Genomic DNA, 26466 nt, shown 5'->3' on the forward strand with positions numbered 1-26466 from the left:
TTACATACGTTTGTGATTTGTGCGATTTGTACGAAATATATATACTTAAACTAAACGTTTTGTAATCTTTTCAAATTTTTTTCAGATGCTATCGATATAATCATGACAGTTGAGTCTCATTACAGTATTGATGAAATTTCAAAATGTTTTATAAAAAATTTCTTTCATAAGCTACTGTTTTAATATTGTCGTGTAAAACAAAATTGTTTACATAATTATTACAATAATTGCCAGGTTTTTTTCTTGTCTGTATATATTTCCCGTTGTACGCTGTCCATAGACGTACATTGACGTGTGAGAAACTTATTAGCATCTAAACGTAAAATCTGTTTTCGCTTCAGGTGTTTTTTGTAAAATGAAAGTTGTACACGTAATGTCATTTAACGAAACAGAATAAAAATAAATGTATTCTATGTAGCGCCGTTCATTCATGTGAGTGTGTAATGGGATGCGAAAAGAAATTAAAAATTCGTAATAACAGTTATATTTATTGCTGATGTTAGTGTAGCTGGAAGTAATTGAGCGGATTCAATATTAGCCTGGTCTGGTTAAGAATAGCCACGATGGGAATCCCGTTTGACCACCTTGCGTGCCAGTTGCTTACTGACTAAATTGGGGTGAATGTTCCGTTGTGTAAAACTTATCATTATTATTTCTTTTATCAAATAACAATATTAAATTGTCCGATTTTATTGTATTGATAATAGAGCTGTATTAATAACGTGAACGTGAAATATAACCTAATCGAGTAATAAAATTGCAATCTATAAATACATGGTACATATATGCAATTGTTTAATTTCCTTTTTCTCTATATATCTCATTTTTTGCATATTTTCTGTATAAAAATTGTTTTTAAGGTAAAATATTCTTGCAAAATCTATTTTGCAAAAATAATAATTCGGAGAACGCTATTATTATCAGAGAAGGTTAAGGAATAAAAGTCTTGTAAAAACTCGCTCGAATGTCATCGAAGTTGATTTATTTTTTAATTGTATTTGTACCCATAAAAAGAAATTATTTGAATGCTAATATATTTTATATTTATCATATAATCAATTCATAATAATAATAGTAGATTTATAAAATGATTAATGAAATTTATTATTTACGATATTCAACTGTAGATATCCAACAAATTATAATTACTTAGTTTATAACGTTTTTATTAATTTTTTGTTACAATTTCGTTGTAAAAAATGAATACAATTATCTATTTTCGTATTACTATTTATTAGATGTTAATGAACACATACTAAACTTATATATCAGTTACGTGTAAAAGTTTGTTACAAATACATTACAATTTACAAAAATAAATATAATTTTTGTATTTTATATTAGCCTTGGAATTTTTATATTTGTATAAAATAATTAACTTTGTTTTAATATATTATTACAATATAGTGATTAATGGCATTTGAATATATTTTAATCGTACATGTATTTAATATAAAAAAATATAGATATATTGAGTACACACTTAATAATCATAAGAGTAAACAGGAAATTGTTTATAATAACTTAATTTCTATTATTTTAAGTGTAAAAACAATTTTTTACATAACACTAGAAAAATTATGGCAAAAATAAACATAAAATATTATTGTATATAAATAAACAAGTTCGATTAATTCAACGAACTGTTTTATGAACACATCAAAATATCATAAACTTTCTTAAACTTTACTTGCTGCAATCATGATAGAAAAATTAAATAACTATAAAATAACTAAAATTGTGTTAAATCAAAGAAATTATTAAAAATTTCACATTAGAGTTGTTATTGGTCTCACTCTTTGTTAGGATCTTACTGCACTATATTAATTGATAATTAATATATATAATAAATATATACATGCATATTTACAAATAAATATTTTAAATAATATTATAATTTGTTTTGAAAACCGTCATATAAATTCAATATATAGGGATATATGTGATCCATGATAGTATTAAATATATTAATATATTTAATATAAAACTTACATTGCTACTAATATACTTCTAATAAAATACGTCAAGTTATTTTTATTTCTTATACAATTAAAATTACACGATTTGTGAACTTTGTTATTACACTACACATTTCATAAATACCATTGTATTAATTCGTTTTAGAAGTGAGTACAAAGTATTTGTAGCATACTCAAAAATATTATATTTGCTTAAAGCACTCTTTGATTCAAGTTGAGTGTATAAATTTCAAGTTAAAGTAATCTAAGTGTTATTTTCAAAAGCACTTCAACAATCCCTTGTTTCAGATTTCAAATTCCTATTTCAACTTAATTATAGATAATAATCCTTGTGATTTGATTGATTCCAATTTCGATTTTGATTCAACCCTTTTGTACCATTTTATTAGTACAAAAATAAGTTGATTAAGAACACATTAGGCATTACAACATACAACATTTCTTTTTGTTTTTTTTATAGTTCAATTCAAGTGGTGGTCTTTCAGATAACTGAAACTTTCTGACAATTCTTACTAATTCGTGAAAGGCTTGGTCAACATTCATTCTTAATTTTGCACTACATTCAATATATGGAATTTTCAATCGACGAGCTCTATTTTGTGCCTCTTCAACTTGAACCTATGCATGTAAAACAGTGAATATTAACATATTAATATATTAATATAATGTTCTTTATATTAAATTCTTTATATTTTATTTACTTACAACTCTATGATAATCCAAATCAGCTTTGTTGCCAACCATAAGCATAGGAAATTCTTCTCTATCCTTTACTCTAAGTATCTGCCTATGGAATTTTAATATTTCATCAAAAGATGAAAGCTCAGTTATCGAAAATACAAGTAGAAAGCCTTCGCCACTTCTCATATACTGTTCTCGCATTGCACTAAACTCTTCTTGACCTGCTGTATCTAATACTAAAATTACATAAATATTACTAGTTTTATTATTCAAAACATTCTACAATATATATGTAGTATTGTTTTTAATGTTTATAAACTGACCATTCTAACTTTTTCATAAAATATTCATTCTAAAATTGAATAAATAAGGAATTATACTCTTACAATAACAAACCCATGATTCATTATGGAACTGCATGAAAATTAATATAAAATAAGTTATAGAAGATATTACAATTGTATTATACAAATAAATATGAAACGATAATTAATATATAGCGTCTCACTGTTATCAGTTTACTCACTATCGAGTTTCGCAGGTATATCGTCGATAACGCACTGTTTGGTATAAGAATCTTCGATTGTTGGATCATAATCGGTTACAAAATAGCTCTGAAAAATATTAGTGAAATCAGTACAAAATAATAATCAAAACCTCATTATAAATAATACTAAAAAATTATCGTGCAAGTAAATCTGTCGTATAAAATAATTCATTGTGACTATAAAGAATATAACTTAAAAAATTATAATTTATACAAATTTAAGTATATAATATCTTAAATTATTACTTTAAAGTACGTGCAAAACAATCTCTGTTGCGTATTACTATATATGTATATAAAAATAATATATTATGCGAGTATTATAATATTACGTGGCTATATCAACAATCTTATCCCCAGTTATATATGACATAATCGATGATAAAAGTAGGCTTGTTCCTTTTTTTAGTATCCAGTGCAAGCGTAATTACGAAAATATTCATAAGCGAAATATAACAGTCCAATTGTTTACCTTGACATATCAACATTATTTATGAAATATTTCCAATATAATTTATTATAATTCATTATTCGCTTCATTATTCCTTTATTTGAATTGATCGCGAATGACGTAGGACGTAGGACGCATGAAAACGAATCCGATTGACAAATCTAATATGCACAATGTACACAAATAAATGTCATAAATACAGGGTGTTACGGTAATTATGGTACATAGAAATTTCCGAATTTCATTTTTCCGGAAACGCAGTGTCCTATGAAAAAATTTTATTCTAAAATTTTATTTTCGACTTATTTTCATACGTAAAATAACCTCCTGTCAATTATTTGCTTTTGTCCAGTCCGGTATTAGTCAAGTTTAAGTATAATTGGCAAACTTTCAAACTCTCTTTTCTCGAAAACGAAATGTCATATGGAAAACTTTTATTGTATATTTTCGACTTATTTTTTCACATAGAATCGCCATTTTGTCGATGACTACTGCGACACCCTGTATATACGTCATATATACCATTTATACATACATGTACGAAAGTATCGAAAATGTTTGAAAATTTATTTTATGAATATATTATGTGCATTAGAACTGTAATGAGACTATTGTGATTATAATAGTCACATTTGAAACCAATCCGAAAATGTATATAGAAGTTCTAAAGCATTTATTGCAAGTATACACTTATCGTTGGTGAAAAATTAGAATACAGCATGGATGTAGTCTTATACATACAATTAGTGCTAAAACTTGTCTCACTAAATATTATAACTTATTAATGTATTGAGTAACTGATTTTGAATTGAGTAATTACTACTTTGACAATATTTACGAAGTATATACTCCCAATAAGTATTGGGATGTAACTTTTATATACATTTTCAAATTCATTTCAAATTTTACCAATATAAGCACGATAATCGCGTCTTGTGCAGTGTTGAGATTTCAAAATATTTTGTATAACATATACATGCAAAGTTTCTAGGAGTGATCCGTTACTTTCGTGAGCCACTGTATGTATGATAGAGTACACAAGCACAAACGATACACACGGATACATATACGTCTATACGTACACCCACGTACGTATTTGCTACACCTATTGGCCATAAAAAGTACTCACTTGAATGAATTGTATCGTGATCGCAGATTTTCCGACGCCACCCGCGCCAACGACGACGAGCTTGTATGTCTGCGCATAGCTCTGTTTGTCACCGAGCTTCGACATTTTTCATATGATTGACGAGTTGTGGAAATTTCAGAGGAATACTGGACACATATTGAAAACAGCACGGCGAAACGTAGAAAAATACAAAATCGAGGCGCATTCACATGCAAGCACGTACTGCTGCGTTCTTCTTAGTACGAGAAGAGCCCAGTATAGCAGATCCTGGACATTTCCTTACTAGTAGTGTAGAGTCGAGAACTTAAACGTGACTAAACATCATAAGTCGCTCCTACAAACGCGAATTTACTAAAAACTCGAGCTAACGAATGAAACGAGAGAGACACTAAAAAAAGTATCCCCCACCTTGTGTATTTGTACTTACACATGCATACGTTATACCATATCGTGCTATTTCGATTGATTGCGCAGTCGCTATTACAATACCGCCCTCTTATGCGCTTATGCCTACCTGATGTTGTAAAGTAAACGATTTCAAAATCACTCGGTTTTTACGCGATATCGAATGCATGATAATCTCACTGTGCTACATTGTTTCTAGGAACAATCGACTTTTTTTCAATTGCTTAGCTCGAGATATAAGAAAAAATCTTTATCTGTAAAGAAATTTAATTTGTTCTCTTGATGTAATTTATTATTATTACAACAAAATATTTAACATCTTCTATTTAAAAATTTTACTAATTATTTTATATGAATCATAATTTAGAAGATTTTGAATTAATAAAAAAAAATTACGCCACCGTTGTTCAATTTAATTCCTCCTTCATCCATAAACATTCTTTCTGTTGCACGTCTTGATACTTATTTTCATATGTTCGAAAAAAAGTAATTCATAATCGACTAAAAAGTTATAATAAACAAAAAACATAAATCAAAATTATTCAATAGTACAATAATAAATGTATAATATCAAAATAATATATAATATTTTTTAATAATTGTAACATAAAAGACATACTAAAAGATATAATATTATATTGTAAAAGCATTAATATTAAATTGTTATTGTTAACCCAATTGCCAATCAATCCAATATAGACCTATATCAAAAGTTTGATTAAACAGGAATAAATCATTAATATCGATATTTTTTACATCTGGTTTATTACTGAACTCTCTTAAATAGCATTGCTGTTTGACTTCAAGTATAGATATTTAAGCTCTGTTATTATTTAACAATGATTCAATCATACGGAACCGAATAAAATAAAATATTTCATCCTCAAATCACATTGACCGATATTATTTTATTAAGGGGTTGTTTCACTTTATTTAATCATTATTTCATAGTATATCACTTTTTTCAACAGATTCTGTATTATGATAGAATTGCAGTGGTAAAAAAAGGCACGGGATTTCATTTCGAAGATAAGCGCTTTTCATATAAAATTATACTGATCTCTTTCTTCTATAAAAAAAAAGACACATGCCATGGTTACTAACATATTTAAATAAAAATACCGTGATCAAAAAGGCATATCTTAAAATCTTAATAGAAATATACAATTCTGTTTATCATAGGTTATTGTTATCATAAACTTTTATTCGACGGATATATCTTTCATTCACTGAATTTAATATTTCGTTACTCTGAAATAAAGCTGCTATCGGTGTATATTACGTAATAAGCGCATCATATACTCTGCAATCTTAACGATAGCACAGCATGTATTTAGATCGATGGGAACCAGAGTTTGTTTAAAATTTATCCAATAATCTCATGGATCTTCATAGTGAACGATATCTATACATTGTTCGATAAAATGAAATTGTACTAAATAATAAGAGCGAACATTATTCTCAAATTTGATGGGAGTGTAACTAACTAAAGTAGAAAATTAATATAATTAAAAGTAAAATAAATTATATCCAGAAATGAATTATAATAAATGAAATGATATACATATATAGATCGAAATTATCATAAACAATCGCTTAAACAATCTTGAAACTACTATGTGTATTATAGTATTTAATTATATTAACTTGTGTCTTTAATCTTAAATACAAAGGTATACACAAATGTCGGTATAAATAAAATACTTATCATATACTTGTAAAACAAGGCATTGTAATTAATATAAATGTAACACGAGAAACTATAAAAATTTATATTATATATACATCGTTTTGGAAATATTTCACTATATTGAACTGTTATTATTGTGATGCTTAATTCAAAAGAAAAACTATTTCAGCGAGTGATCTCTCATTCTTTTGTCGATAATTGATGTTCACTTCAAACATTCAAAATATTCAAACATTTAAAAAACAATCGATCATAAGCGAAAGCAAAATAAAAAGGTAACTGTTATCATCAAAAAATGAACACATATAAAATCAGACATTTTCTTTTTCTAATTCATAATGTTTCACAAAGCTTTCATTATACATGATATAGTGGCATAATATGTACAATCTTTCTCCTGTTTTTTTCTTTTTTTCTATTTTCTTTTTTACATAACACATAGTATTATTTGGTTATTACAGAAAATATTAGTATATTTTGGTTCCAGTGTTTTCATGATTTCGAACGACGTATTTACATCTTTCAAATAATTTCAATCTTTCTTTTTGTTTAAAAAAATTACATAGCTTTGAAATATTTGTTGCATTACACTGGAACATTTGAACATTGCACGTAAAATATTTTCCTTCCAGCAATATAATTATGTATGTGTGGATTTTTGCTGCAATTGTTCTAAAAACAAGAATTTCCTTTTTCTTTTCATTTAGACTTTTACTTTCATTTTACTATATTGTACTAATAACATATGAAATAAAATTGAGATAGAAAAATTTAAAACTTACTCGGATTGTATTACCTTTGCTAGAAGTATATGCAACATAATACTTTATTAGACAAATATTTTTTTTTTACTTTTAAACTTTAATTAAGGCCTCGTTATATTCGGTTCGACTACTTTTTACCACGCGCAAAAAATTATTTTTCATATTATATTTAAGTGACATCTGTACATTTCAATAAATACTTTAAATTTATAAACAGAATATTGTGTCAAAAAGCATTTGAAATATTATAGCGTTATCTTTTTGCGTGGTACGGGTATACATTTTGCCATAATCATTCCTTATACTTTTTGTGTAACATCATTCTTCAAACATATCGTAAAAATAATAGAATGAACCAAAGGGTATGTTACAGCAAATGAAATGTAACTACCCATAATTTTTCATATATTCTTTTTAAATATTCGAAAATAATTCTTTTTTCCTTTATGCATAGGCCAAAATGCACTATTTGATTCAATCTGTGTGCCTCTCTTTTCTTAGCAAGTGAATAAAATGGTTTGTACAATTTCTGAAAAGTGATCAATCATATTACAATGCTATATAAATCTTTTGTCAAAGAAAATCCATTCTTTAAGAAAATGAAACATTATCGTTCTTATAAAAAATTTAATTATAATAAATTTGAAAAAAGTAATTTGCAGATTTCAAATCACTTTTATAATCCGATTCTGATTTTTGCTAGCATTTTCTTAATACAGTGATAATTTAAGCAATAATGTCAATGTTAATGAGAATAATGATATAATATACACAATGAAAGACAAGCATTCAAAGAGTACCTTTTGGACTCAAATACATTGTCACAGACATTGGAGCTAAATATTACATTAGAAGCTCCAAACATTGTTTTTTCATTTCCTAAATATCTTCTTTATGCCTTGTTCTGTATAAAACTTGCTTTGATAAGTCAATAATGAATAATATTGACGAGAATGATGATAATAATAGTAGTAGTAATAGTAACAACAATAACAATAATAATAAAGATACTCTTGTATTGTTGATGACGTCGATGGTGAAGATGATAACGATGATGAAGAGGACGACACTAATAATGCTGATTATAATAGTAAATGATTTTTACGAATAAAGTAAAACTAAGGTTTGTGACGATAACGAATATCATCGAGAATGATATTCACGCGAAAAATGATTGCCAGTTACATATTTCTAGCGTGATTGGTTCACACATTCAAAGTATCAGTTTTAATTTGAATAATTAGGGAACGATAATGATGATAAAGGTGGTAGTATAAAGAGCATTTATAGAAATAAAGGCAATCATAAATTGCAATAGAAATTGGTTTAATAGATTGATGACTGATCAATCTCTTTAATATTTATAGGGATTTTTCACAAATTTCAGGATAATAATAGAATAAGATAATAAAATTACTAATCAATTATAACATAAGGCAATATGTGGAAAACCTGGCCATTAGAACTGGACCTTGCTAGCATCTGATGCCATTCTCGAAATTCTTCATCAGGTTGGCTATACACATTGTTCGCACTACTGATTTCTGACACATCCTCCTTTACCTCTGGTTTTTCATTACAAGTCGAAGTTAAAAACGATAATTTTGGTTGGAAGTTTCCATTCAGTCCTTCAACACATTGTGTATGTAACCTTTCTATATCCTCTGCAGTAATTTGTCTAGGTGGATACTCAGTACTATTTTGATCTTCTGTTGATTTAGTTTCACACTCACTCCAATCTATTGAACTCGGATCTATTGGTGGTAACTTGGCCAATATTTCTTCAACCGTTAAATCTTGATATTGTTCTAGTTGATTATTTTGAACATTTATAACTGATTTTTCTTTGTACACTACACCTGATTCTTCACACTTAGATGGTACATCGAGACAGTTTTCTGTGGGCTTTAACCGACTTTCTGGTGAGGCTTCAGAAACTGTATTTCTATGGGACAAATTATTCTGAGGACCACGAAGGAACTTTGATACTTGTTCATTGCTACTCCTCAGAATATCTTCCATGCCGGATGATTCTACACTTTGACTAGGTAGAGCACTTGAATTAATGCTAGAATTGGTGCCGCGTGCCCGTAGATCAGCCAGCAATTCTTGTGTTGTCTTTAATTTAGGATTCCTTGAGATACTAGCTAGTTTTTCCTTTACACAATCTTCTAAAACCGGTTGCTTCTTCGTAGATTTACTGCCTTTCTTTCTACCACGTTTCTTTGGCCCTGATTCATCAGGTTTAGTGGAAGACTCCGTAAAATGATCAGAGATTCTTTCTCTAAATGTGGGGCTAGGCACTTGCATATTTGAATTACCACACACATTTTCGCCATTTAGACGTTGTTTTTTAACAAAGGTTTCACTTTCGGTGATTGAGACTGAATCATGAGGTTGAAAATTATGTTGGTCCTTGGGATCATCTTTTCGAAGACGTTTGTTTGAACTGTGAGTTCGTGGCACTGCTTCCATCGAATGATGTTGGCTCGAAGAACCAAGCGTCGGTGGCACATCAGAACTTGTTCTGTGGTTGCTGGTTACTGTAATTGACTGCTTATTTGATGACGCATTAGGAGAATGTAAATGATCGCAATTCACAGATAGAACTGGACTAAGCACCTGCAATTGGAACAATATATTAGTTCTATTATGTTCTATGGAAATAAAAGAAAATGTTACATACAAGTAGATTAAAAGTTAATATAATAGTGAATAAACAAATTAAAATTTGATCTGATAAAAATAACAAATATAAATACTTTTAATACTTTTGAACTTAACAAATTATAAATTTCTTGTCAATCATGTTACTTTCAATGATCAATTGTTCTTTTACTCTGTTAGTCTTTTTTAACTGTTATTTATCCTTCAATATGTTCTCCTCGATTTCAAGAAACAGTTTAGATATATTACCTACTTATTGCTTATTTTGCTTATGAATTTGTAACAAAGCATTTCTGAATCTATATTTATATAAAACTTTTTCTTTAATTCATTGGAAATTTAATCACATTAAAACGAAGAACATCAATAACAGAATATATTCAATTTAGAGAGATATTATAGTTACACAATACATATGTATATGTTTTAAATTTAATGTATATTATGTAAATAAAAAAATGAATATTTGAATGACTTACTCTGAGTGCAAGCGTTTCCCTTAACAATGGACTTTGAGACCGCATTATACTTCTTAATGCCGGACTTTGTGGTTTAAAACATCTTAGTGCAGGGCTATGTGGTTTTGCTCCATTAAGAGCAGGTGGTGCTGTGTCTGCTGGTGTAGGCTGTGGAGTAGAATGAGCAGAAGGTAAAACCATATCACGCCATCTTCGTACCAAATCCTTTGCACGCTTTGCCAAGGCATCATTGTTTGTTTTTCGTCTAAGTTCATTAATGTATTTTCCAAGTCTTGTACTCTGAAATAATTCAACAGATCATTTTTATACTTATGTAATTAACCAGAAAACTGATAGAAATAAGACCAAATGAACATGATGCAATTTCATCAAATTATCATTAGATGCAATTTCTGTCATTCTAATATAAAACTTGTTTAACATAATATATTTGCAGCATTTTTACCTCAAGCACTTCTTTAGTGATCGTCGTCTTTTCCAGGGCCGTAATGACATCCACAACAGCTCCCATGTCGATGACCTAATAAAATTTGATAATTGTGCCATTATGAAGTATTGATTTTGTAAATTAAATGTATTATATTTCTATACAAATGTACCACTTATATTAAATTACTAGAATTAATAAAATAATTATATTTTGTATATTTGAAAATACCTTTCAATATATATGCTATTCCAATTTCCTAAATATTTGGGGAAATAGATATTTATATAAATTATTAATAAATTACATATAACATTATTAATAAATAACATATAAATAATTAATGACATTTCATTGTGCTTGTCTTATTAAATATTTAATGCACACAACGATTAAATCATTTATTATTGAAAATAAAAATAGGTGGTCAACCTATATTAACTTTACTTAAAAAGAAAATACTTTTGCATTGTTTTAAAAATTTTATTATTATTTGAAAGAATGCAAATTAATTAAAAGATAATAAATTTAATACTTAAAATATTTTAATGCTTTATTAATATACAGAAAGTTTTAAAATTCTGATAAATTTACATCTGTGTTTTTAATCAATTACTACATTGTTAATAATAATTTGATAATTACATTCCTAGCAACACGTAACAAAAGATATTTCATTGCCTGATAAATTCGATCTTACAATAGTAAAATCGAACCATACTTTGATATAAAGCTCAAACTACTGTAACTACAAATGCAAATAATAGTACGATTTGATCATTGATACATTTAATACGTGATATAAAACATGAACGAACGTAAAATACAAATAATCAACACGTGTCTATATACATTTCCTTAATCTATAGCGAAATGAAAGTAGACTTATGGTAATGTTAACGTTTATCGTAAAAATTGTTCGAAAACGGCTATCGAACCCGAACCGCGAGATTCTCCCAATTATTCTTCAATCTTCATTCTCTACATAAAATTCTAAAAAAGATAAAAATACGGTAAAAAATGATAATTTGCGAAAGTACTGCAATCGAGTGTAACTAGAGTCTAAACAGCGGGAGACAGCTAGAAAGGAAGGGAACGGTGATTTCTTTGTAAGTTCCTCTCGACTTTGGACAATTCGCTGGAGGAACGTTAAGGTTATGCTCCAGGTAGCCGAAAAACGCGTTTTACGTTGGATGTATACACTCGTGCAAAAGGAAAATTGGCTGACTGGAATCGAACGTACACAGAAGAAACGCATTACTCACTCACACGCGGAACCGCCACCACACTACACTCTCAGTGACTCTCGCGCACGCTACTGGTACAGGCACACGGCGCACGGGGGATCGAGAGTGGCCCGATAGCCGTTTGCGTGAACGGACGGACGGCGCATCGCGGATTCATTCCGCTACTTACATTGTATTCCTTATCAAGTGATTTCAACAATCTATCGGTGAGCTCGGTGCAATATCTCTGCATCGGGGGGGCACACTTAGGGCCCTCGCGGGGAGATTAGGTTAGCGCAAAATCGTCTCCACGCGTCCGAGTGTCACGAATACGAGAGCACGGGGGGACTTGCAATGGCGACTACTGAACTGTGCTCTGCTCGCATGCCCTCCCTACCTCCCAAGTGCCTCCTAGTCGCAGCCCATGCATCGTCCCTAGCCCCACGCCGCCTCATACTGTCAGACGAACGCTACTAGCTCCTCTCGTGGTTGGACGAGACTCCTAACCGTTACCACACCTCCCTTCTATCCCCACTACTGTACCGATAGCGCTCCAATCGGTTGCCAACTTTACACAGCTAACTTCAAACTGCTGCTCTCGTCCACTCGCGTTTAACCCTGTTGCGATCGTTTAATTCTTGTATTTCAATCATGATTTTATTTCAGCGAATAAAAAGAATTTTAATATTCTAAAAAAACGTTTGACATAAAATTGAAACCAGAAATCCATACAAACCAATAATAATTTTTCTCATATTTTTACTATATTCAAATTTGAGATACTTTAAAAGTTAGAAAAATTCAATTGGGTTAAAAGTGTCCTGAAAAATGCAGTAGGGTTAATTCCCTTCTTATTAGTTTGTCTTCGATTTTGAATTGCTCAATTTTTCCGTCAAAATTTGATCGTATAAATAGGCACTTGTATGTTTCATTCTAACTTATTATGTCTAGTAACTTTGACTTATTACCAGATTTAGAGGAAAATTTTAAATTATATAGTTACTATATTTTATGTTTCAGCAAATATTTTATCAAATTTAGGATATAATTGTTGAAAATAGTTCATTATTGGCTGATTACTATGAATAAAATGTAATTTTCACACCTAAAACATATACAATTTCAATAATAAAAATTGCGTTTGCTTTTAATAATCAAATTTGTAACATTGTAGAACGCTCCGAAGTTACCTACACGAATGCTGCGCTTATAGTACCAATATAAAAAACGTGAAGTAACTATCTAGTTCATTTTTGCAACATACAATGAATTTACATAAAAATATGTGTATATATATACATATATACAGTTATATTAGTATTTTTGCTTAGTTGTGTAAAAATATACGAACATTTAAAATGATAATAATGTTAAAAATGTTGATTATTTAAATGGTAGTTTATTAATTGTATCGTTCATTATGCTCATTATTTTTTGTATTAATTATCACGGTCTGTGTAATGTGTGCTTAATAGGAGAAATTTTGTGCAGATTAACAGCAACTTTCTACTATCAGAGATCAAGAATCGTTCATTTCATTGTCATTCCATACTATTATTCTTTATTGGAGTGGTATATGTGATTGATAATTAACAGTTTCTCGAATGTGGTACCCATAACCTATAAGTATCAAACTATTCAGAACAGTCGAATATTATTCTTATCTTTAGATGAACAGCACACCTTCATCACATTTAAATTTACGAAAAAAATTGTTTAACAAGTACAAATATGTAAAATGCTTAATGCTAAGTTTTTGACGGAATAGTCGAAAAATATTTTGTGATCTTATCTGTCTAAAGTTTCAAATTATTCGCGTATTTTCTCTCCTACGTGCTTAAAATTATATTTTCATTTTTTGTCTAAAATTAAATTTTGGAACTGTAAGAGAAATACATATTTTGTGTTATGTTGAGTATAAAGAAGTTGAGCTGTTGAATATGTGATACATCTGAATAAGTTCGCGCATGCATTATCTCGATCAAGTGCATACTTATTGTATGGTAAATATATTTTATCAAAATAATTTGCAAAAGTTACACTTAATGATATAGTCTGAATAAGTGTGCAAAAGTTGAAAACACAAAAATGTAATTTTGCTACTTCAGTAATTTGTTGTAACAATATACACGAAAGTATTAATTACAGATAAATTTTTATATCCTACAAGTATGTATTTCTTGAAAATTCTAAACGAATTATTTCATAATATTTTATAGGTAATTTGAGATCTTTAATATAATACGTAACATTAGTGTTACATATTATACTTTGTTACAGTAAAAGATGATTACTCATAAAATAAATTTTTTTATAATATAAAATATCACGTTTTCATTATTTATTTATGTATATTGTTCGTAAATAATTGTAGAAAATCAATTATATTTGCCTAATATGTTTAGAAAGATATAACAAAGATGGTCGGAGTTTTGAAACAAGGTTAAGTAGAACATATGTTTATGTGGCTTCTTGGATATTTATGTTAAAATTATTTCGAAAACTATGTCAGCATATGTAGTAATTTATTTTGTATATTTGTAACTATAATTATTGTATAATTAAAGAATATGATATAATGCATTGCAAATTTTTATTTTTAATGATTCATGTCTGTCTCCTAGATTAATAATTCAATTGTTATAATTATTACATTTTGTAGAATATCTTTATAAATATTCTCGTTAAACATTGACAATACTTGAAAAAGAAACTATTTCTGTAATATATCATGTACATCATAAAATTAAATTCCTTTGTATGGACATATAAATATATATATATACTATATATTATATACATATATATATATATATACTTTAAAGAACTATCAGGATAGCTTATGTTTTAAATGCAATACACTTATAATTACTTTTAATATTATAGTACAAATTGAAGGACATAGTGATGTAAAGATTCAATTTTACAAGAGAAAACTTACGTGATTAAATAAACATATTTCAATTAAGTGATTAAACTTATATCTTATCTGTATATTTGCTAATAAATGTACATATTTTTAAATCATTTCAATATTTATGATTGTTGTTTCTAGTTACTCTAATTTGATGTTGGTAATGTTATAGGTTTAATATATTCATAAATGATAATTCATACAATGTCCTAAATTTGGTCTAACTACGTCTATTTTGACAGTTTTCCAAGTGTGAATATATGCAAAATTTTACTTCTTGTTAGTACTACTAACTCCCGAATGAAGACGCCACCATGCTTAAATTGAAAAATGAAATTTCTTGATCTGCAGAGCAAATTCTTAAACTATTCAGGGATTGAAGTTTTAACTCTCATAAATCATCTCCGTATTTATACATCATCCTTGTGTCATTATTCCGATTTTCTACAGAATTAATTAATTACATGCAATAAGTGTAGTGCCTTATTTTGTACATGGTGGCGCCATCTTATGGTAAATCAATGGTACTAAGAATAAGCAAAATTTTCATATAGATATTGTCGCCAAGTCCAAGATAGAACACTACACTAATCACGTCTAATTATTACTTAGATAAAACTAATCTTAATTAATTTCTTACATTCAAAACTTTCTTTTGAACTATCAAATGTTAAAAAATTCTTCCTGCCCAAGGACCAATAAAATTTCGATTTTTTAATTTTGCCACCTGTCGATTAAACATAAGTAATTATTACATACGCACACATCAGGCGTAAATATCTCGAGATTAAATGATGGCAATAGTATAGCTATTAAGATTTACCACACTCTATAAGGATACCACAAAATAAATATATTTTTTATTATCTTATACCTTATTTAAAAGAAATGGCGATGACCTTGAAATCTTGTAAAAAATGATCATGAGAAGAAACTACTTCCTCTGTTGTCCTGAGAAGCTTTATCATATAATAATAAATAAAGCAGATATTTATATGATTGGATTTTGTTTGGTCACTTTGTATACATATATACCTTTTAGAACAATATGCATATAAATAAAATGTATTTCACAAATGATCTTTATTTCTAGTGATTATAAGTATCTAATAATTTTACATTCGATTTTAATAAATTCTTCATAATTTATAAAATAAATTTCGTATTTCTTAATATTATAGAGTACAATATTTCCTTCTAAAAGAATATTACTCTATAACTAATTGATTTGATATAATACTTTCCATCTATTTACAAAGACTTCTATAAAGTTCAAAAGGAAGAAACATTTTTCTTAAAAAAATACTCTAATTAAAATAAACATATACCATTATCAATACTTACTTTCTATCATATAGACATATATGTAAAAGGTTAAAAAGTGATTAATATTGAGTAATTCTTATTATAATACATTTTCTAATATATTTATTTCTATATACTTCAATATATTTTCCTCTAGTAATAAAAATTTTATCCATATAATTATTAAATTCTTCTCCAAACGAAAAAATAATTCCAAAAATTTCATAAATTTTACAATTGAGCATATATCTAGTATTTTCAGATTCTTCGATAAATCAACAATACAATAATTATGATAAGTAATCTTGAATAAATAAATTAAAAATGATAAGAAAACAAAGGAAACATTTGAAACTCTCTTTTAGAAAGAGGTTATATATTTAGAGAAATGTATTGCTTGAATTTGTATTGATAAAGTGGTTACTAATAGCACAACCTTAATTAAATTCAATTAGTTTATCAGTATAAGAATTTAGAAGTATAAATCAAAACATCTCACAATACATTATTTCCTTTATATTAAACAACTATTTTCATAAATAAAATAATTCCAATTTTTTAACAAATTTTAAGAATTTACTCCAAAGTGTCCGTAATGTATTATTTCATGAATCTTTGAATGAAGCAATAGCATTGCTTATAATTTGTACAATATTTTCTACACCGGTTTTAAGACATTCAAGATTCCACTGAAAGACTCCATTCACTAAGTGTCTCCATTTTATGTAAATAAATATATATATGGAGTTTAATAGTAACGGAAAAATAAATTTTTGTCAAAACAAAAATTAGATCAAACCATTGGTCAATGGTGGAGGCCTCCGACTTTCAGTTTTTTTGATTGGCGAACTGTCCTGCTAGTTTCACTATCTGATGATTCAGACTCTGTGTCATTGTATCCAGGCATTGGTACACCTTCTGACTTTGTGACTTCACAAGTTTCAGCAGCGAAATTGCCTGTTATCTTTGCTTTCTCAAGTGCCCTAACTATAAATAGTACAAAAATACATTTATGGCGCAGACAAATTTTGCAGAACAATATTATATATATTTTATAGTGTAGCAAACACATTTCAATATATTTTTAAAATATAAAAGTAACATATATAAACTTTTACCTAAACTACAATCATGACAAAATATACTTAATGGAGAATAATTGTAATAATCTTCCATTTAAACTATATTTTCAATTTTCAATGAGTGTTAGAATAAAATCTAATTAATTTTCTGATTAATATTTACTTTGAGACTCCAAGAGACTATTCTGGCGTTTCAAGTCATCAATATCCTGTTGATGAGAGGAATTCTTGCGTCGCATAAACTGTATATACTCAGCAGCTTTCTTCAGTATTTGTGCCCTACTTGCAACCTTTTCTCCTTGCAATGCAGGTACAGAGTCTCTAAGACTGGAGAAGCTATCCTTAATGTGATCCCGACGTTTCCGTTCCAGCGCATTATGATGTGCCCGTTTTTCTGCCTATCAATATATACAATGTTTTTTTATATCAAATCAAACTACATTATTTATAAGTTGTACAAAAATCTTACATCTAAATTCTTGCCTTATAATCAATATCAATCTTAACATTATTATTAAAAATAAACATGTGTGTGTATATCTTAATCTTAATTATAAAATTAAATCTATAGATTAATACACATATTAGTCGAGTATCTTCATTTTATAAGATATTCAATGATAAATTATTTACAAGAATAAATTAGTTAAATCACACGGAAAATGTCCATTTAACCTCAACAATATTTACATTTTATATTTTGAAAATAAAACTTGTTTATATCGTTAATTAAATAAAAGATGTTGAACAAATGAATGAAATTAAAAAGAATAGAAGGAAAATAAAAGTGGATAATGAACTTACTTGAGAATAATATTGGGTATTGTTTGAATGCCTCTGCCTAGAATCGGAATCGTCACCTTCCTAAAAAACGATCTCTTTAACAAGGTCCATTGAAAGAACAGTTTTAAGGGCTTACATCGCTCTCAATGTCGATGTCTCGATCATCGTCACTCATTATAAATTCCTAGGCAAACAGGTAAACAAAAGATACTTTATCAACTTTGTAAGAAATATAAAAACAGTGTACATACAGTACATATATAACAAAACGCACGTAGGATTTGACAACCACGAAAGTCACTAATTCTTAGGAACTTGTCTAGGGTCTTTATTTTCAAAAGGCGCAGTGTTTGTTTATTTCTCAATTTCATAACAATAGAGAGGAATTATTTTCTCTCTGATAATAGATAGAAGATTTTATCGCAGAAATAACTAATAAACTGTTGAAATAATTTATATTTAATAGAAGCAATAAAATAACAAAGAACTGTCACTGATTATTGAAACGTACATATATGTCGGAGATAGAAGGACAGCGGGATTTTCCGTCGGGAATGCTGGGAAAAACCACCCACTACCATAGTCAAGATTTTTATGTTTAAGCAATAAAAATAAGGAAAATAACTTGTAATGTTCCAACCTGGCTTTACGACGATGGGTTCAGGTTAAAGGTGACATAACGGGTCACCAGACGTAGCCACGGTCACGGGAGGGCCGCGTACCTGACAGAGGTACGGAATGATTTCGTTGTCACCATCATCTCGAACATCCTATTGCCATTACTCATAGCCTCTTGTAGTGCCCACATTCGTACTGATAAATATTAGCCACATCCGCGACGGTAAAGTAAGTAAAGGTTCATAGAACGCCCCAAAATGCCAAACCTGACTCCAACATATATATGTCGGGTTTACATTAGAATCAGGGTTAGGGGCGTGAAACGAATCTTCGTTTGGATTACACGTGTCGCTATGCAATAGAGAAGACTTCGACTAATGCAAATACGATTATCATAGAACTGGACAAGTAACCGTGGTAATTAGATACTGGAGAAACTAATGGCAACGATCTTAGGTTCAATAACGAATCCGCGGTCGACGGGATGATAGATGAACGTGCTCACAAAATCTAAGTCGGACGCGTAATATTCACGGGTCGTAAGGGGTTACTCTTTTCGTCGATGAGATCGCGAGAGAGAAATGAATTTCCCGTCCCGATGATGCCACAGAGGAAAACTATATGGGGTGTGTCTGAGGACACGAGATCATCGGATTCGTCGAGGATAGCCTTCGTTCAGAAGGTGAGGGAATTTGGCGTTGCTGCTAATTGGTCAATCTCCATATCGGTGGTTAGAAAAAGATGCTAGCCGCCCTCGAGGGAAAGTTGCCAATGGGAGACGCCGTTCGTTGAAAAATAGGTCTCTCCTATTTTTCCGTAGCTGGGACAAAGACTGTTTGTTTGAAGGACTTTAGTCAACTAAATCTTAAGATTTATGACGGGCCCTCAGGCTAGCTGAACATGTACTGCGGAGACGCATAGACATCTGGCAATCATCTTGCTCGAAGAATAGGGTCTGCGTGTGGCGAGCCACGGGACAGAAACCGTTGGAATGTTTACTCTCGAGTACCGCTACAACTATTTCTTTTTAAGGAGAGCTATGCTCCATACCTTTGTTAGACAAACCGTTAATCCCTTGACTGCGGCTATGTTCGGCGTGTCACGTAAACTTAAGGGTTGGTTGATGAAATAAAATAGCTGAGTCGTGACACAACTATTAATTTTGTTTTTGTTAAACTTTATTACGGATTCAACAATCACAACGGAATACACACTGAATTAACATAAATCACAATTCACTCCAACCACGTTACGTAAAACTTAGTTACAATGATACGTTAAGTACGCGACTGTTATGAGGGCAAAGACCGGTAAAGATATGTTGACTATTCCAAGGATACAGAATAAGTGAAGTTTTACTGACAATACTGTGTCTGAGGAAAGCTAGGGAGGGGTGTGTCTAAGGACACGGGACTATCGGATTTGTTGATGATAATTTTGGTTAAGGAAGTGAGGGCAGTAGACACCGTCTCCGATTGGATAATAAGACAGTTGGTGGACCAGGAAGGGTTTTAGCCGCCCTCGCGAGAAAGTTGCTAACGGAACATACCAGATGTGAAGAAAACCAACTTTCTATGCTAACACGTGGTAAATAATAAACATAAAAGGAAATCTAAGACAAGATATACTCGCTTGGTCCGAAGGACCTCAACTATGAAAATTCCAAGACCCCTGGTGGGTACTTAAGACCATTGAGGGTACGCGTCAAGGATGTGTAGAATTGACGTTACAGGCAACTGGTTGTCACCTCGAGCCCAAGCTCATTATCATAAATCCCGAATAAATACAATCGGATTGAATGACGACAATTGCTTAATTACAGCTATCGTAGACTCTAGATTACAATGTTGCGGGATTATCCAAAATTCCAGAGGCTCCGGTGTTCTTTCGTCTCCGACATATATGTCGGAAAAGAGTCAGAAACAGGGTTGTGGGCGTTTGATAGACCTCCCTTGAGGTTGGCCATCGTTGTGTGATAACGAAGATACGGCCTGATGCTACGAGTATGGACACTACCGATTCGACAATCAACAGCGGTGGTTGGGCACTTGCGATGTTAGTGACGTTGGTCTTAGGTTCGATGACGAATCCACGGTCAACGGGATGAAAGATATACTTGCTCTAATTCAAACTCACTGATCGTCAGGCGCTGCTCCTGTAACGTCAATTCATATCAGAGACCAGGCCATACACCACGGACAGGATGGCACCCAGATGCCTGCATATCCCTGGCGCATATCCCTCAATAGTCTTAAGTGCCTATCAGGGGCCTTGGCATTTTTATAGTTAAGGTCCTTCGGACCAAGCGAGTATTTCCTGTCGTAAATTTCGTCCCGTGTCCTTAGATACCCCCACCCCTAGCTTTCCTCAGACACAGTATCGTCAGTAAGACTTTCACTTATTCTGTATCCTTAGAATAGTCAACATATCTATGTCGGTCTCTACTCTTATAAGTCGCGTACTTAATGTATCGTTGTAACTAAGTCTGACATAACGTGGTTGGAGTGAATTGTGATTTATGTTAATTCAGTGCGTGTTACATTGTGATTGCTGAATTCATAATAAAGGTTGATTAAAACAAAGTTAATAGTTGTGTTACGACTCAACTATATTTTATTTTCACCAACCAACCCAAAAAATTGCGTGACACTCCCTTCGTCGGTGGGATCTCAGGAAAGAATGGATTTTCGTCCCAATGATGCCACAGAGGAAAACTATGATGGGATGTGTCTAAGGACACGAGATCATCGGATTCATCGGGTATAGCCTTCGTTCCGAAAGTAAGGGAAATTGACGTCGCTGTCAATTGGTCACTTTGGGACAAAGACTGTCTGTCCGTTTGGAAAATCTTAATCGCCGGAAAAACCCAGGTTTTATAGCGGTTCCTCGGGCTGACTGGACTTGTGCTGTGTACGTGCCTCAACATCGGGTATTCATTGTCCGAAGGAACCGTTGCAATGTTTTACTGTCAAGTACCTCTATTGGTATTTCTTTTAATGAGGGTCATACTATAACTCCACACCTTTGTTAGGCGAAGCGCCCGTCCTGTTGACCGCGGCTACGTTCGGCGACTGATGGTCGCCTTGAGCCCAAGTTTATTATCACAAATCGCAAACAAGTACAATTGGGCAGGATGACGGCAGATTGTTTAATTACGACTGTAAACTTTAATTACAATTTTACGGATTTTCCCGAAGTTCCAGAGAGAAGGCTCCGGTGTCCTTTCATCTCCGACATATATATATTTATTTATATATATAGGCTGGTACAGGGGGAAATTATGTCACTAGTATCAAAATTTAATTTAAATAAAACTACACTTTTTGTATCTTTCACATATCTTATGTTCTAAATTCAATATTTACTATAATGTTGTACAGTTTAATTGTATAAGTTGAATGTATTGACAATGTATAATAACATGTGAAATATGTACAAAAACCATAAAATTATTATTAACAGCTCACGAATTTTTAATTCTTTACTTAGAAAAGTTAAATTATTTTAAGATTGATTATCTCATTAATATTATGTTTAGCTCTCAATTTAGGAAGTAATAAAATATTTAAAGTTTATTGTATCTTTATTATTTTAGGTTATTTGATAACCTACAGGTTGCGATAATATTTTATTTTTATACAGAATAAAATAAAAAAAAAAATGTTATTAAGTAGCTACCGAAATAACAAAGTAATCTGTCATTTTAATTAAAAATAAGATTTTAAAGGAAATTTATCCTCTAAAATTTATTGTATCTAATATGATTAATTTTGTTTGTTTCATTTGGACATAAAGTAAATCAATATTTGGCATAGTTTTCAAGAAATTGGTAATGCTCTGCATGATTCACTTTATTTGCCTGTTACGTTGGAAAAGGAGGAATCATAGTAATTATATCATCGTTTGGGACTTGGAGTGGCCGTCCGTTTCTGAATCGGACAGCACCTCTGCTTCTTTTGGGAGAGTCCGAATTTTCTACCACCCAAGTTATAAACCTTTACCATGCGGACCGGAGGCTCAAAAACGCCCTAAGTGCTCGATTGGTCAGATCTAAAGTAAACCTCTGGTATCAATCAACAATGCCAGAGGATATGCGCCCACGAGAGTACACAAGTACAAGATTTGAATAGATTCCCATCCCATAAAAACCACGGTGAGAAGGAAAACCCGGGGTTGCAACCTGACTGATCGCCACATAGTTGAAAATTCGCAACAAATATATTTTTTATTTTATTTATTCATTTATATTATTGGCAAAATTATGGATTATTATAATTTTATTAATTTCTCATTAAATAATACTACTTTCGTATCTACTTTATTAATGAATGTATTTAGAAAAATATATCAAATGTGTCTTTTATTATGTTCGCAACAGAAATATGTAAAAAATCAATTGTATAATTACAAAGAAAATATATTTCGGAAATATGCAAGTTTAATAAAGAAATATTACAATTGTATAAAGGTACAAATATTTTATTGTATTTCTGTACATATGTATGCGTATAAAATTTCTCGATTCCAACTGCAGTTGGTGTTAGTGTCGACGGCTCCTCTTACAGATCCTGACTGTAACCAATGCAAAAAGTGAAAAGATTAACAAATGAAACGTCGGTACTATCCTATAGTACTATCACTGATGTGTAGGACATTTGGAAATTTCCAATTTATCTTTTTGATTAATCATTTGATCTAAAGAATTTATACGCACAATTATTATTTCCTACGCTTTCTAATTTTTGAAATCTATATGTAGTATACCTATCTCTACGAAATCCGTCAAATTAACGGGCTAGCTGATTTCATAAACAATCCGTTTTTCAAAGTCAGTGTGCAAAAGTTTCAGTTATTGTAGACATTTCCCAGTATTGTCTCCGCTTATTGCAAGTATTTACAATAGGATAATTGAATTTGGGCACAGTATTTTCTTTTTTTGACCAATCCCCCTTTTCTAACAATCATGAGTAAATCCAGGAGATATAATAAGATATTGAATAAAATTGTCAACATCAATGAAGATTGTTCTAAGGATACCTCTGAAGAAGATCAGTATGAATTAGGCCAAAGTGATGCTGACAGAAAGTTCTGAATACACTGAAAGTGGAGAGATAAAAGGATCTTTGGATAGTGAAGATGAGAACTTCTTGGAAGTGTATCGTAACAAGAAAAGGATGCATATTTTTTCTAGTTCTGACTCCGAGGATGAAAGTATTAGAAAATATAGAAAATATTTTAGATTTGGCAGCGATAAACGCGTGGATATTATGTAAAGAGTGCACTGGATCGAAAATATTCAGAAAGGATTCCATATTTTGCCAAAGGTCAGACGCTTCATTTCTGTCATTTACAACGTGAAAAAAAAGTGCGAAAAAGTTGCCAAGTGGGCTACTGGAAAGGAAATAAAAGCAACAATTGTTGTATATACTGCAAGAAGATCGTATGCGGAAAATGCATAAACAAAAATACAGTATATTTGTAAAAAATGTGCTTAATAAATATGATTACCCTATACTGTTAATATTATTGTTATCATTTCCGTGATAATTTAAAAAAAAGGACTTTTTACTTATTAATAACTTATTTAAACGTGAAGCCTAATATTATTCAATTCAAACCTAATTTGAATAAATCGATTTTTTAAAGAAAATGCGTATTTTCGTTTATCCGTTGATTTGACGTGTACTCGAAGAGATAGGTATATAAGAAACGCCCGTAAACCTAGTGTTAAACTGTATTTTAAATTTCCAAAAAGTGTTAGAATAAAATCTAATTAATTTTCTGATTAATATTTACTTTGAGATTGCAAGAGTTTATTCTGGCGGGTCAAGTCATCAATATCCTGTTCATGGGTGGAATTCTTGCGTCGCATTAACTGTATATACTCAACAGCTTTCCTGAGTATTTGTGTCCTACTTGCAACCTTTTCTCCTTGTAACGTAGGTACACAGTCTCTAAGGTAGGAGAAACTATCCTTAATGTGATCCCGACGTTTCCGTTCCAGCGCATTATGATGTGCCCGTTTTTCTGCCTATCAATATATACAATGTTTTTTTATATCAAATCAAACTACATTATTTATAAGTTGTACAAAAATCTTACATCTAAATTCTTGCCTTATAATCAATATCAATCTTAACTTTATTATTAAAAATAAACATGTGTGTGTATATCTTAATCTTAATTATAAAATTAAATCTATAGATTAATACACATATTAGTCGAGTATCTTCATTTTATAAGATATTCAATGATAAATTATTTACAAGAATAAATTAGTTAAATCACACGGAAAATGTCCATTTAACCTCAACAATATTTACATTTTATATTTTGAAAATAAAACTTGTTTATATCGTTAATTAAATAAAAGATGTTGAACAAATGAATGAAATTAAAAAGAATAGAAGGAAAATAAAAGTGGATAATGAACTTACTTGAGAATAATATTGGGTATTGTTTGAATGCCTCTGCCTAGAATCGGAATCGTCACCTTCCTAAAAAACGATCTCTTTAACAAGGTCCATTGAAAGAACAGTTTTAAGGTTAAGTTTTTAATTGATCGTTAATTAAATAAAAGATGTTGAATAAATAAATAGAATTAGAAAAAAAGAAGGAAAATAAGAGTGGATAATGAACTTACTTGAGAATAATATTGCGCATTGTTTGAATGCCTCTGCCTGGAATCGGAATCGTCACCTTCCTAAAAAATGATCTCTTTAACAAGGTCTATTGAAAGGACAGTTTTGAGGACTTACATCGCTTTCAATGTCGATGTCTCGATCGTCGTCACTCATTATAAGTTCTTTGGTAGGTTTAAGAAACAGGTAAACAAAAGATACTCTATCAAGCTTGTAAGAAATATACAGTGTACATACAGTACATATATCACAAAACGCACGTAGGATTTGACAACTACGAAGTCACTAGTTCTTAGGAACTTGTCTAGGGAGTTTATTTTCAACGAATCCGCGGTCAATACGTATGGTTCAACGTACAAGTAGAACTTGAACTGACCCGCAGTCCAAGTGGAACTGCCCTTATATATATATTATTATAGCTGCACTTAAATAATAAAACTGAGGAATAGTTGTTTATGTTCTAATCCGAGTATGGGTCCCCGAGATTCATGACAATGGGCTTGGACTTGAAGTGACATAACGGTCACTGAACGTAGCCACGGTCACGGGAGGGACGTGTACCTGATAGAAGTATGGAATAATTATATAGCTCTCCTTAAGGGAGTATTCTAGTCTAGAGGCTTGAATTTCGGGCGGTTTTTGAAGCTCTGTACAAACGAAACAAAAAATATTTTTACT

The 26466-nt window shown here is 30.5% G+C and overlaps 3 protein-coding genes and 2 long non-coding RNA genes across 15 annotated transcripts; 2 read left to right on the plus strand and 3 right to left on the minus strand.

The window, feature by feature from the left end:
* Nucleotides 1–1953: 1953 nt before the first annotated feature.
* LOC126874372 (ras-like protein 2) lies at nucleotides 1954–5378 on the minus strand. 5 transcript variants are annotated; one of them, XM_050636329.1, is made up of 6 exons: nucleotides 4568–4751; nucleotides 3680–3819; nucleotides 3187–3274; nucleotides 3047–3074; nucleotides 2685–2896; nucleotides 1954–2597 (listed from the first exon to the last, which is right to left on the minus strand). In XM_050636329.1, the coding sequence occupies exons 3-6, from the start codon at nucleotides 3253–3255 to the stop codon at nucleotides 2403–2405; spliced, it is 504 nt and encodes a 167-aa protein (XP_050492286.1). In that variant the 5' UTR covers nucleotides 3256–3274; nucleotides 3680–3819; nucleotides 4568–4751; the 3' UTR covers nucleotides 1954–2402. The 5 variants fall into 5 exon arrangements, with proteins under 5 accessions (XP_050492286.1, XP_050492284.1, XP_050492285.1 ...); XM_050636327.1 differs by lacking the exons at nucleotides 3680–3819; nucleotides 4568–4751 and adding an exon at nucleotides 4788–5378; XM_050636328.1 differs by lacking the exons at nucleotides 3680–3819; nucleotides 4568–4751 and adding an exon at nucleotides 3454–3594.
* An 888-nt stretch (nucleotides 5379–6266) lies between these two features.
* Nucleotides 6267–12897, minus strand: LOC126874361 (mediator of RNA polymerase II transcription subunit 26). Of its 2 annotated transcripts, none has more exons than XM_050636293.1 (4): nucleotides 12636–12897; nucleotides 11238–11312; nucleotides 10793–11071; nucleotides 6267–10268 (listed from the first exon to the last, which is right to left on the minus strand). In XM_050636293.1, the coding sequence occupies exons 1-4, from the start codon at nucleotides 12696–12698 to the stop codon at nucleotides 9063–9065; spliced, it is 1623 nt and encodes a 540-aa protein (XP_050492250.1). In that variant the 5' UTR covers nucleotides 12699–12897; the 3' UTR covers nucleotides 6267–9062. The 2 variants fall into 2 exon arrangements, with proteins under 2 accessions (XP_050492250.1, XP_050492252.1); XM_050636295.1 differs by lacking the exon at nucleotides 12636–12897 and adding an exon at nucleotides 12463–12492.
* A 335-nt stretch (nucleotides 12898–13232) lies between these two features.
* On the plus strand, nucleotides 13233–15028 carry LOC126874382 (uncharacterized). The gene is made up of 2 exons (XR_007692783.1): nucleotides 13233–13537; nucleotides 13620–15028. It is a non-coding gene; the product is annotated as an uncharacterized LOC126874382 (long non-coding RNA).
* Nucleotides 15029–16770: 1742 nt separating this feature from the next.
* Nucleotides 16771–26072, minus strand: LOC126874370 (protein max). 6 transcript variants are annotated; one of them, XM_050636318.1, is made up of 6 exons: nucleotides 25906–26072; nucleotides 25791–25850; nucleotides 25585–25644; nucleotides 18551–18610; nucleotides 17910–18144; nucleotides 16771–17651 (listed from the first exon to the last, which is right to left on the minus strand). In XM_050636318.1, the coding sequence occupies exons 1-6, from the start codon at nucleotides 25942–25944 to the stop codon at nucleotides 17470–17472; spliced, it is 636 nt and encodes a 211-aa protein (XP_050492275.1). In that variant the 5' UTR covers nucleotides 25945–26072; the 3' UTR covers nucleotides 16771–17469. The 6 variants fall into 6 exon arrangements, with proteins under 6 accessions (XP_050492275.1, XP_050492277.1, XP_050492276.1 ...); XM_050636320.1 differs by lacking the exon at nucleotides 25585–25644; XM_050636319.1 differs by lacking the exon at nucleotides 18551–18610.
* Nucleotides 25603–25971, plus strand: LOC126874380 (uncharacterized). Its single transcript, XR_007692781.1, has 2 exons — nucleotides 25603–25668; nucleotides 25875–25971. It is a non-coding gene; the product is annotated as an uncharacterized LOC126874380 (long non-coding RNA).
* Nucleotides 26073–26466: the final 394 nt, after the last annotated feature.

Source organism: Bombus huntii, chromosome 16, assembly GCF_024542735.1.
Source record: "Bombus huntii isolate Logan2020A chromosome 16, iyBomHunt1.1, whole genome shotgun sequence".
NCBI lineage: Eukaryota > Metazoa > Arthropoda > Insecta > Hymenoptera > Apidae > Bombus > Bombus huntii.